Genomic DNA, 13391 nt, shown 5'->3' with positions numbered 1-13391 from the left:
CCATCACATGGCTTATTTTAAATGACATTTATTCTCAGGCTCCTGACTGTCAGGAGAACAAGCCTGAAGGCTCCACCACCTTCTGCATGAGAGAATAAGCAGATGCTCGCACTCTGCTGGGGCCAATCCCTCAACCAAAGGCTCCCAGACATCCCCTTCAAACACAGCAATAATCATAGAATAGTTTGGGTTGGAAGGGACTTTTAAAGGTCATCTAGTCCAACCCCCCTGCAATGAGCAGGGACACCTTCAACTTCAACAAGCATAGAAACATTTTGGTTGGAAGAGACCCTCAGAATCATTAAGTCCAACCATAACCTAACTCTAGCATTAAACCACGTCCCTAAGAGCCTCCTCTGAACAGCTTTTAAACACCTCCAGGGATGGTGACTCCACCACTTCCCTGAGCAGCCTGTTCCAATGCCTGACAACCCTTTCAGTGAAGAATTTTTTCCTAATGCCCAATCTAAACCTCTCCTGGCACAACATGAGGACACTTGCTCTTGTCCTATCAAGAAAATGCTGAGGTTTCTGAGAAGGTGTAATGCCAAACCCATGCCCTCTCCTGCACGACCCGCACAACTTTTACTCCTCACTACCCCCAACGACACCAGAAAAGCAAACGATCCCACATCGCGTATCTACACCTACAGCAGCCCAGTGCATTCACACCACCCAGCCTCCCTAATCCAAACCGATTCAGCTCCCGTGGTCTCGGTGACCAGGGGACTCCTGCCTGGGGGTTTTGGCAACACCTCCCGTGCGCAGGGGCACAGCTCCCTCCTGCAAACACGCAGCCGTGCTCAGCGCATCGGCCCTGCCACGTGCTGGTGGAGCACCTGGAAAAGCCAGCACGCTCGGGACAGCACAAAATTCCCCGGGAATTCCCCTGGGGAAGTCTAAATAAGAAATACAGGTGCAGCAGCTATTTCTACTCTTCCTGTGAAACTGGGGAGGTCAGAAGCACCAAGGCAATCACACCGAGAGCGCTGGGATTGGTGCACTTGCTACTTACGTGGCTTGAAAGGCGCATCTGTGGTTCATGGGACGGATGGGCCTGCGGTCAAGGCAGTAACTTGGGAATCAATTTAATTCACTGCTCTATAGCTGGCTTCCTGTGTTACTGTCAGTCAGACACTTTGACCCACCTGTCAAGTGGTTCAAAGCTATAAATGCTCTTAATGGTGTTTTCTGCAAGAACACTCACATCAAAACCTTAGAGGCTCAGGAGCAGCACAGTGGTGCAGCTCATCCATGGTCTCCAGCTTGTGTTAGGAGGACAACTGCACCACCTTCAACCTGGGTATCAAACCCCCTGCTGTGATGTGGCTCCCTACAAGCGTCACTATTTAACTGCCAAACTCCTGCTTCATTCCGACCTTCACCTCACACACAAGGATAATAAAGAACGGAAAAGATGACAATTCCTGCAACGTGCTGCCAGGAGCCAAACCAAGACAGTGCAGCACATACCATGCAACTTTTCTAGCACAGTCCTCAATTTCTCGCGTCTGTATCTCAGTTCCTTGAAGGTAATGCTTCCCCAGCAGAAAGGCTAGTTATGGATAAAAGCAAGTATGCAGCCTTAGGTATAAATGTTGTGAGTCACACTCACTATTTCTGGGTGTTTTTTAGGGGAAAACAAACAAAAAAACAAAACCCCCACTAGTTTATTTCTCATCCCTGCACTGAATACCTGCACAGACCAGATAAACTTAACAGAAGCAATGCAACTGACATCAGACATCTCAAACAACATTTCAAAAGCCCTTTTCCCCCACTACTCGCTCATAATCTTCTGTGATCATTTTTAAGAACACCTGTTACTGATTTTGCAAAGAGAAAGGCGATACTGCAAGCTGACTGGCTAACATTTCCAATGTTTTCTCCTTCTGACTTTTCAGATGAGATGATGATAAACCTTTATAAATCTGGACAAAAGCTGATGAAGGCACTTTACCCTCAATGCATTTCGCAAGGTGCAAAAAAAAAAAAAAAATAGCACTCAAAACTTCTCACTTAAGTTATAGTCTTAATAACTAGACTCTCACTAGCTCGGTGTTTGCCATCCACACACTCCAGCAGGCGCAGCACTTGGTGCATCACATTAACTGCTGCGATTTACTTTTCAACATCTTGTTCTATGGGTACAAGAGCTCCACTCTCATCAGCTTTCTTCCTGGAAATCCTTCGCACCTTTGTCCCAAATGACAGATTTCACAAGCACATTTTTGGGGAGGGAGTATGCCAGACTGCTACTCCACAAAGGCCTTTGCTGCAATAGTTCATTTTTAAAAGCAAACTTTGTTTCCAGTAACTTGCTGTTGGGCAGCTATCTGCTACTGCACCAGAAGAGGGACCACACTTGAAGACAGGCCATTCATACAGCAGCATTTTGGAGATCCACCTTGAAATGCAGAAAGGAACTAAGATACAATTTTACACTTAAACGGTACCTCTTGTAAGATCTAGTATACTTGTTTTCCATTCTCATGAGTGATGGTGATGAGCTGGTGCTAGATGCCAGATGACAGGCAAATAACTATTTCTGCCCATCAAATTAAGCATGTATTTTCAAATAATTTTCTTTTTAAAATGAACTTAACACATCAACCGGATATGAAGCACATCTAAATTTCATTTACAAAGGTTGCGCTATGACCTTTCTGACAATTTGGTGTGCAGAACATCCGACAGCCCATTAAACCAGCGTGGGAGGTGCATGGAAAATGAAATTGCTGACTGAGAGACAGGCTTCGTCTATCTGCAAGAAGCAGGCGGTATCCACACCTGCCTTCCTCTGCAGCAGAGACCTACCAGCTGCAAAAGCTCATTTCCAAGTTAAAATAGTATTGGTATCAACAACGTCCAAGTGCGAGAAGCAGGAGTGCTTCCCAGTTACATACACACCAGATGCATATGCATGTGCTCAGAAACCTACCTCAGGGCATCAAACAGGTTAATGACATTTTTAACATCTATTTGGTGCCTGAGCCGTTCATATAAACCAGATTGACTATCAAACCTTAAAAAGAAAGTGCAAGGAAGGGGTTAAGTAACTTCTCATTTAAGCATGGGGAAAAGTCTTTTTTTCCCCGTGGCTACTAATTTGCCATTTAAGAACAATAAAAATTGGTATTTGGAAATTGCTCTAGCCTCCTGCTAACCTCCTGCTTGCAGACAGTTACAGATTGAGACTACAAATACACTGGTATTTTTAGTCCTCTTAGAAGAGGGGAGAGGAAAGTAGGCAGGGGAAGGCACTGGGTGCTCCTTCCAAAACAGATTTCTCTGCCTAACCCTTCCTCCCTTCAGCTAGAAACCCATCTCTGCCTTAAGAACGTCAATCAAGTAAAGCCCTTTGACTCACTCGGGTGACAAAATCTTTCCAGGGCCATAGTGGAGGAAGGAACTTTTCCTTACTCATCCGTAGATGAAAGTGGAAGGCAAAAAAAGCAGCACAACACGCAATCCACACACAGGAGCCATTTCCTACGGAAAAAAATAGATTATAAAGAGATATGGGAAGATTTGTTGTGCTAGTGCTGGGCAAATCCATTGTGCGTGTATATCGCGCTCCAAAAACCAGCAGGAACATCAGCCAGTGAGCTGCTTCCCCCTTATCTGCGTACTCTTTTGTGGACACTGGAAAATGCTGCGCAGGGACGCTGATAAGACAGCGGATGTTTCTACAGATAAGCGTTTCCCCAGGCCAAGTAGCCAGGCTCAGAATGAGGTTCCTGCCACTGACAGCTCATTGTTCTAAAACTTGAAAGATTGAGGATTTGTTTTTTTTAAAGTCTACTTAAAATTCTTGCATGTGACAGGGTCAAAAGCATGAGCTTTACCCCAAAATCAAGTATTTTAGTGAGGAAGTAAGAAAAGAAACTCTAAATAAAATAGCCCTTCCTCTTCTGAGAGAGGTTCAAATGCTGACAAGGCTCACAAGTGACAGAGCGCCACAGCTGATCCATCCCTTTCCTTTGACTCTACCCAACACCAACCCAGGGTGACCTTTAGGATAAATCCGGGGCTAAAAGTAACACAAATTCTTGCAGATCAGGACTAGAGGATCTAGGCAAGCATGCAAGAAGGATCCTAACCAGGCCCTATTTACAACAAGCATGGCTGAAAGCAGCCCTGTTCAGCTCCGGTTTCCACGTGCAATCATCTCCTCTCTAACAAACACGGGCAAGCTCGTAGCTCCAGCGACACAAAAAGCTCTAACAAAAACCACATGTGGGATAGCTGGGATTCCAGTGGTCATTTTAATGGTATGTGCTGTATTTCCCCTTCCCGCAACGCTGCCAGAGGGTCCCTGGGTGAATTTGTCACATCTGAATTGTACTTTCAGCAGCCAAAGACACGTACAAGTCAGCTGGACAGGCGAGTTGCGCACACTTGTTACGTACATTTGCAACTCCTGATGTGAGTTCAGGTGGAGATGCGTTTCCAATAAACAGGAAAAAAGCTCAAGTAGCAAAGGCGCCGCTCGAACTTGCATTTGGCCAAAACATACTTGTATCTCCACGGCAAGATGTTTCCCCCACCTCTTCACAGACACTTCAAACATAAACAGGCATGTTAGCGAAGTCAAGTGTTAAATCCCTCAGAGGACCCTTTCATCCTTTGGCTGTGTCAGTAATGCTCAGTGTTGCACTTACTATGAGCAGCATTATGGATTTTAAATCAAGCCTAATCAAAGATTCATTAACAGGCAATACATTAACGCGACATATAACTACCAGCCACTCAGTGCCCTTTAGCAGCTCCACAACTCCTGAACAGGCTGTGAGGATCATTCAGGTCAGGGTATTTCTCCAGGGTTTAACAGGATAGGTCAAAAGAGAAAAAAAAAATGAGTAATTATACCAAGGAAAAGAATAGAATTAGCCAACTTCAATGTGTCCATTCAATCATGCCACACATGCAAATCCACCCACCTCAGAGACAGTTTGGGTGCACAACTTCTTTTAAAGGATAAAAAAAGGCAGGCTGATCGATCAACTTGAAACAGCTCACATGGCAGGCTGGGTGCAAAACTTTTTTATTTAAAAAAAAAAAAAGGCAGGCTGATCAACTTAAAACAGAATTCCCCATTTCATCACCTCTGTGAGTAGCAAACGCCAATATTTTCTATATTGTTCAAACACGGACACATCTGTGGCTACACCAAGAGATTGTAGTCTTAAAACCCAAGAAGCCTCTACTGATTTCAGTCCCACAACATTTCCATCGGGTAAAGCTGCATTTTTACTTCCAGATTGCAGGTGCTGACCTGAAGCACAGCAAGGACAAGAACATGGGGTTTAGAAGCATTTAACATCTACAGCCTTTTTTTCCCAGTTAATGGGAACTGGAGACAGCCAGCAGTCCCATTTAAAGCCACTCGTGCGGAGCTACAAAGTCCAGAACTTCAGGTGCCACAGGGTTATTCTTTCTGCTTATCAGATAAGTACATCAAGTCACAAAAACATGGGTGTCTTTTTCTGAACTTCCTTCAGATAAATATACCTTCCACTCAAACGCTCCCATTGCTTTTCCAGATTATTCTGTGAATAAATTCAACAGTGGGAATGTAAGGATTGCAAAGTCATGCTGGAGGAAGCTGGCAAGCAGCATCTTGTGCTGGAAACAGCCTAATGATCCTATGTTCCCACTAAAGCCAACTAGGATCTGATATTGAAAAGATTAAGAAAATCATAATAGAAGAATAGGATAAATGTAACTCCATTGTCTGGTTAACCAAAAAATCCACATCTTTCTGCTAATGAAATATCTTGCAGTAGCGGCAACACCACAGACTAGGAAATGGTAGCAAGAGGGACTCAAAGCGGCAAATAACAGCGAAAATAGCGAATCTTCAAAGGCAAACTCAGCCTGGCTCTCCCAGCAGCCCACGTTTTCAGCAGCATTCAAGGATTCTGGAAGTCTTTGAAGCAGAGTGATCCTAGTTCTAAACTTTCCCTTCCAAACTCTGGATTTATCCTAGCAGGCTGCTTGGCAAAGCTTTCTTTTCTTGTCTAGAGTATAAATGCAAGGGTTTTCTTCTAACCACAAGTGTTGGGTGGGGTTTTTAGTATCTTTCCTCTAGAAAGGTCTTAAGTCCATTTAAAATGCACTTACCAACACATACATAAATTAAGCCTTGCTTACATCACCCAGCTGCCTTTGTCCTCAGAATTTAAGCAGATCAAAAGTAATGAAAATATTTTCAGATTAAAAAATTATGCCATTGCGTGACACCACTAACTGGCTTCAATCCAGTAAGATTTTCAGATGAAAAGCGAAGAGAAAACATTCATGAGAGCACACTGTTGATGATATTTGAAATTAATTCCATCAAACACTGTGTATAGTAAGTACTACAGACAGATCTGCAGTAAACCTTTAATGACATAGAGGTAGAAAGCACCATATGATCATTCTGTGCACTACTGGACACCTATTATTTTCTTAGACAAAGTAAAGTAAGCAGCAATGTGAAGAACAAGCTAACGTGGAAACATCATTCTTTTATTTACAATAATATATCCAGGAGCCTTTTGAGCTCATCAGCACGTGTCACACACACAGTAGCTACATATCTCCAGGCTCTACAAACACTTGAACACATGAATAATTTTCATCAAGGAGTAAAATCCCATCTTAAGTCACTGGGACTTATTTCATGAGTATGCATTTGCATTATTATTACTATTCTATCTGCTTCATAATATGTCCTCAGTGCAAGGTTATGATAAGATTAATGAAATCCAGGCAACTATCCATAGCACCATCTTTCAATTTCAGTACCTCAGCATGAAATAAGGAGACTGAAAATATATATATAATGATTTTTTTTTAATATATGTATTTAAAGAGTCCTGAAGTCCATTTAATTGGTACTGTTGCAGAGCAGCATACTGGTTTTTAAAGTTCACTCATAAAATTTACATCAAGCTAGTGACACTGAACAGTTGTCACAGCTGAAATATAGTTTAATTTTGCATAACAAATAGTCCCCCATTCCTCTAAGTTTATTTGCCAATAAATTCATGATCTACATGCCACAAAGCACAGAAAATGCAAACAAGCGGGAAGAAGAAAACAGCCACATGACAAGGCTGCTTTGTTTCCAAAGAAGTTCATAACCCTGTATTCCATTTGCTGCATATAGTAGATACTCCAATAGTTTAAAATACTGCCAGGAACCATCCTATGCTCCAGGTACCCATTTCATTAAAAACAAACATACCAAAAAAAAAGAAAATAAAACAACAAAACAAACACTAAACCAAACCACCCCACAAACAAACAAGCCAGCCTCTGACATTTTGAAGATCCAGAACAGATATCTATAGATGTACTTTTAGAGTACGTTCATCACTGCAATCTCAGCATGCTTTGAGACAGTATTCAAAATACTGTAATGTTATCAAAATTATGTAGGATGTAAAGTAGCATTTTATGCCAGTTTTCCTTTGGCAGAAAACTCATCTTACACTTCTCCTGGCTTTATCTTCTTTGTTTTGCAGTTAACAAAAGAAAATTTAGACATACAAGTAAGACAGTTTGTCATTTGTTATTAGATAAATAATGCTGAGCCTTCCAGAATAACTACCACGTAGTTGAAGCTCAAATTTATGGCTTTAGAAACAATTTCTTGAGAACTTTCTATTAGAATTTTCAGTGCTTAAGAAAACCTCTTTCTACTACTAGGAAGTATTATTCCTTCAACTTTCCTTCATTGCTTTCCTTACTCAAAGTAATGACAGAAAAGGCAAAACTAACAAGCTAAAAAAAATAGCCACGAAGGAGGAGATCCCGGCATGTAATCGTATGGCGAAGACGTCTGAGCCAAATGAACTTTCACTGTCTATAATCACAATGACACAAACCCAAAACGGTCACTTGTAAAAACAGAACTTCGCCAAGTTTAGTTTCAAAACCTAAAAATAAGGTTTGGCAGTGGGAGGGTGGAGTTCTCCGCATCGGGGTTTTACAATGTCAGCATTCCTCTACCTTCTCCCTTTCTGTTCCAGCTGTTAGCTCAATTCACACCATTAGAAACATCATCACCAGACTCCGGCTGCCAAATTACCATTCAGAATAGCACAATTCAGGAGGGAATCTACTCAAAAATACTCTTGAGTTGCTCACAAAATCCAACATGCACAAAAGGAAAATACAAGCGTGAATTCTGTACCTCCAGCTCTGTCTCTCTCCGATTGATATCATCTGTAGATTGATTTAGTTTTTCCAGCTCCCCCTAGAAAGAAAGAAAGAAATGTCAAACATATATTAAGAAATCGAGGGGGGGAAAAACGTGTCTGAGAAGGCTCATTCAGCATCCCCACTGAAAGCTCACAAGGGCCGTGGCTTACAAATTCAGCAAAAAGAGGAAACCTTTAGACATTTAGAATAACTTCACCCCTGGTCTTCTATTTTGCTACTTGCAAGAAAAATAATCAGAGAAGCTCTATAGTTTTATTTTAAGGTGGTACATTTCCTGTGCTGGCTTATTCCTTGCTATTAAAAATAAACATGAGGTACAGTAAGTTCTGTCTTGTTAATCAATACGGCCAGTATCTGCTAGTTTCCAGTGAGACACACACATCCCAAAAGGATTAGCATGAAGTCAGTACTATCACAGGAGACGTACCGTGGAAGCACAGCGTCGATAAGAAACATGTAATGCAGCACGCGAGGCATTTTACTCTGGACTTTGGCAAACCATTTTAGAACACAATCAGTCAATGGGACATATGATTATGTTTACTTAGTCTGCCTTTGTGCCAACATTTTTGATCTCTTAACACCAAAAACAAAGGTGTTAAATCCCTTGAATAAATATTTACTAGAGGTGGTGTTGGCGTGAAGTTACTGTAAAAACAAAGCTCATTCTTAATGACTTTCTTACTACAAAAAGCAACCCTCAGGAGCAGACTCCAATAGCCTTCTTTATTTGAGTAACATGTTACTCCATGTGAGACCCTACCATTTCAACAGGAGTGTTCTCTAACTCAAACGTTATTTAATTTTCAACTGGTGTAACAGAACCCGCCTGGAAATGTTTAGCTGTACAAGCCGAACACTGTAAATTGATTGTCACTTCAGTGATTTATTTCCCAGTGGAGTACAAGAATGACTCTGGTTACAATCAGAAAGGAATTCATTTCAACAGTTTAGTTCTCTCATCCTCGGAGATCAGATTTCATTTCCAGCTCCTAGGATTTGTAAGATACATATTTGCATACCCATGTTTTCCAAAACAGACACTCATACAGAAATTACCTAATTGCCTTTTAATGTAAGGCTAAGAACCGTTAGGGCTCCCACTAAGGCCAACACAGGAGCCTGTTTTTTGCAACCAAACAGAAAGCTCAACAAAACCACTGTTTCACCAACAATATTGCAAATCCAGTACGTGGAAACATGTTGCAAGCTGAAGAACCCAAGGCCAAAATTAGATCAATAGGCACAAACAGCTCGGCTTCTCAAAAATCAGGGCAGTAACAGGCTGGCTTTTGGCTGAGGGCCTCGCTCTGCGTAACCATGTTCTGTGAATTTTGCAACTGCTCCGCTCGGCCCTGGAAAAGAAATGCTCACGATGGAGAAAAGAATGACAATTACAGCAAGGAGGGCCCTATGCCCGGGATCCATCCGCTCAGCAACGTACACACATGCTTATATTCACTCATGACAAACGGTCCCAGCAATGCTGGAGGGAAAAGCCGTAAATCTGCAGAGACCTAAAAATACATTTCATTTCAGGGACCACGGAGCGGCTGAAGTTTCCACCAGGCAATTGGTCAAGGCATGATTTTGGGGAGAAAAGCTTTGCTTAGAAAACACGCAAGAATAAAGAGCATCTCGGATGGCATGCATGGAGAGGAAACACCGCCTCCCACCAAAGCTCCTTTTTTAAACAAATAATTTAAAAAAACCCAAAATATTTTCCCCCATTTTCGGATTTCTGAGCATCAACCCTGTTTCACGAGCAAGGTCACGCCGTCATGGTCAAAAATCCAAGGGGAGGGGGATGGCAGCAGGAGGAGAAGGCGGGATGCCCAAGGGAGCCCGGCAAAGCGATCCCCGGGGCCGCGGGGTAACAAAGGGCTGGGGCACCCCGGGGCCGCTTCCCCGCCACCCGGGGCTCCTCTGCACAGGCGAACGTATACATATGTGTATGTACGTTTATAGCTGTGCGTGAACACACGCATCAAAAAAGCAAAAATAATCCAACAAAATAAAAGGCAATCATTACAACGATTATTATACACACGTTAAATTACAAAATCGCCCCCCCACCCCCCACCCCGTCGCCGGAGAGGCGGGCGGCCCTCACCTGGATGCGGGGGTCCACCTCCTCCTCCTCGGGCCGCGGGCCCTCCTCGGCGGCGCGGCCGCGCCTGCCCCCCGGCTCCATGGCGGCGGCTGCCGGCGCCTCCCGCTCCGCCGCCGCTCCGGCTCCGCGGCCGCCCCGGTCCGGCCCCGCCTCCGGGGGAACCCCTCCCTCCCTCCCCTCTACAGCACACCCCCTTCTCTTTGTGCATTCGCACCGCAAGGAGGAAACGAGTGCAAAATTGCGGGGTTTCCTTTTTTCTTTTTTTTTTTTCTTTTTTTTTTTTTTTTTTTCTTTTCACACACCCCCTTCTCCTTCCCCCCACGACGCCCCTTTTTTATGGAGTTACTGCACCTCCCCGCCGGGCTGAGCAACTGCAGTGTGTGAAACCAAAATTGAGTAGTTTCAGGTGGAGGGAAATGCCAACGATACCTTCCCTGGCTTTTTTTTTTAATTTTTTTTCCCCTGCCTTCTCTTTTCTTCTTTCCTCTTTTTCAGGCCCCACTGGGGGCTGACACGTCTATTGGAGAAGAAAAGGCGAGAGAAAGGGAGGAGATTAAAAAAAAAAAAAAAATAAAGGCACTTTCAACAACCTTGAAAATTCGAATGAAATCCAGATTTCTATTGTGTGGCAGCTGAGCAAGCCACTATTGTACCTACCGGGTGCAGCAGAAAAAGACCTACTAAATACATCTCCTTTTGTTGGCAGTAAAAAGTAACTTCTTGCAAGAAGCACAGATGCTGTGTACATGCGTGGCCCCTGGCTAGCACGGCACTTCAGATTAGGATCTCCTTAATCATGGGGGCAGTGCCGACACTGGCACCCAAACACTAACAGGAAAAGAGTGGGGAACCCTTGAGTGTACGAGCAGGGATGGGCACCAGCCCCTCTTCACCTCACTTCAGGCACAGCTGAAACCCCTTCTGTGGGCTGCAGTGAAGACATAAAATTTTAAACAACTCCCTCTTCTCACAGCGACACCAGAGAGAGATGGACAGCGTGTTCCCTTGTCATTGAAAAGGAAAAACATTGTGCTTTGTCTTTACACACAGAATCACAGAATCTGATAGTCTCCCATCAGTTTCAACAGGAGCGAGATCCAATGCAAAAGTGTTAGTCTGTACTCAAAATAAGGCCTTAGACAAGAGGTGCTGCCCTGTGAGAGCCAAAATGAGACCCAAGTGCCATTCTCCTCTGCCCAGCCTGACAATTCAGTAATGCTTCTGCACTGGTGCGGATACATCACTGCTACTCCGTACAAAACCACCCACCTTCATCTTTTATTCTTTACACTTAGACATCTATGCAAACCACATTTAAAGCATTAAAGAACCACCTATAATTTCCAAATGACATTAGCCGTGTGCAAGAATACACCTCATTTTTCCAGCCCTTTGTTTTCGTAATGTTCAGACTGATTCTATATTTGTGGCCATTTAAGTGCATTAGTAAGTATCTCACTGGTAGATTTAAAGGAGAAAATCCCCTCAGTGGCCTCTTGCCACCAGCCCACACTGCTCATGATACCAAACACAACACTGATCGATGAATGCAGAAGTCCATGCAATGCGGCATTATGAAAATGGAAGCACCAGCAAGGAACTCCAGGTAGCGAAGCTCCTGTGGGTTTGGTTCAGGGTATTCATGTGTCCAGTGCACTTCGGGGAGAGCCACAAATGTTCTCTTTCCCTCCTCAAGACGTGGAGAAGATAGTCCCACCAGAACGCATGGGCTAGGCTACCCATGAGGAAAAACAAGGCAAGAAGTGGCAACTGGCTGAGCCAAGGCCCTTCCTCAAATCACGTCAACCACACTGAACCGCTTCCTCTCTCCCTCTGGGTGGATAACAGGTCATTTCAAACAGATGAGGAATACATCTCCACCTTTAAAGTATCACTTTTGATTTAACTCCATTTTTGTTAGAAGACTCCTCAAAAGAGAAAAAAAAAAAGAAACAAAAGTTTAGATGTGGTAAAGAAGTTTCTTTTGTGAGACTGAAGATGGAAAAAAATCTCAGCAAAGCACAAGAAGATAAAACTTCATGTTCATAAGGTAAAAAAGAAGGCAAAAGAAAAGCAGTCATGCTCTTCCAAACATCATAAACCAACCAAAAAAAAAAAAGACAAAAGAAAAAAAATTAGGAAGAGGAGAGTGGCACAAACATTTGAAAATAGTATAAACATGGAGAATGACACCAACAAGCTAAAATAATCAAGGAACAGAGGAGGTGTTGCAGAAACGCAGATGGGTTGTTTGCAACATCTTCATTTCTCCCAGCAGAAGAAATCTTGTAAAGGGGGAAAAGAAAAAAAACCTGAATCGGCCAATGCCAAGTGTTTTAGCCTTACTGCTGTCCATTAAGGGAATTCAACGTGTACACACTGCCAGAGGTTCCCAGGGCCCTGGCGTCTCTCATCCCTGGTGTGCTGTGGCTCATGCCAAGGCCATGGTGGTCAAACATCCAAAGTTCTCATCACCCTAAAAGAGCACAGAAGACACAAAGCAGCATAAGGAAGAGTTAATGCTGGCAATCCCGCTGTTATCACTTACATTTCTAGAAAACAAAGCTACATAAAACAGCTACTGTAGCTGTTTTTCTCCAGGACCCACGCAATCTGACCCACGGCAACCTCACGCAAAGCACTGCCCGCTACTTGGGGTACGGGAACACTCCCACGCAGACATTGCTCTCCCCAAGGGACTTGTAACATGCCCGTGAGGACCCTCTTGTTCCACTGCCACCACGACAGTCCCCACGATTGTCACAGCTCAAAATATCCTCCAGCCAAATTCATCAATCTGCTGCCACCAAGGCAGAGCAAGCTGTTTCTTTCCTCAGCCGTACAGTGGAATTAGCATGTTGGAAGAGCTGCCTGCAGCGCTCAGCGCTGGGGAAGAGACGCTATGAATACACAGGCCCCTTTCCCCATGTCTCAAAATCCCACACAGACCCCCCAAGGCCATTGAGGTCATTTTATATCAAACCAATACATCGGAAAGATTTATATATAAAAAAATTGCTGAGTAATGCACAGGTCATTTGTCATCACTGCAGACATCATT

The 13391-nt window shown here is 43.6% G+C and overlaps 1 protein-coding gene across 1 annotated transcript in view; it reads right to left on the bottom strand.

Annotated features, from left to right (window-relative positions):
• The window catches only part of SH3BP5 (SH3 domain binding protein 5), a 52762-nt gene extending 42289 nt beyond the window's left edge, over window positions 1-10473 (bottom strand). Inside the window, exons 1-2 of the mRNA XM_065627292.1 lie at window positions 10331-10473; window positions 8189-8251 (exon numbers count right to left, since the gene is read on the bottom strand). Coding sequence (XP_065483364.1) covers window positions 8189-8251; window positions 10331-10411 — 144 coding nt within the window. The 5' untranslated portion in view covers window positions 10412-10473. The remainder of the gene's footprint in view (window positions 1-8188; window positions 8252-10330) is intronic.
• Between the last annotated feature and the right edge of the window lie 2918 nt (window positions 10474-13391).

Source organism: Caloenas nicobarica, chromosome 2 (assembly GCF_036013445.1).
Source record: "Caloenas nicobarica isolate bCalNic1 chromosome 2, bCalNic1.hap1, whole genome shotgun sequence".
Taxonomy (NCBI): Eukaryota; Metazoa; Chordata; class Aves; order Columbiformes; family Columbidae; genus Caloenas; species Caloenas nicobarica.
This window is presented reverse-complemented; position numbering and strand designations above follow the sequence as displayed.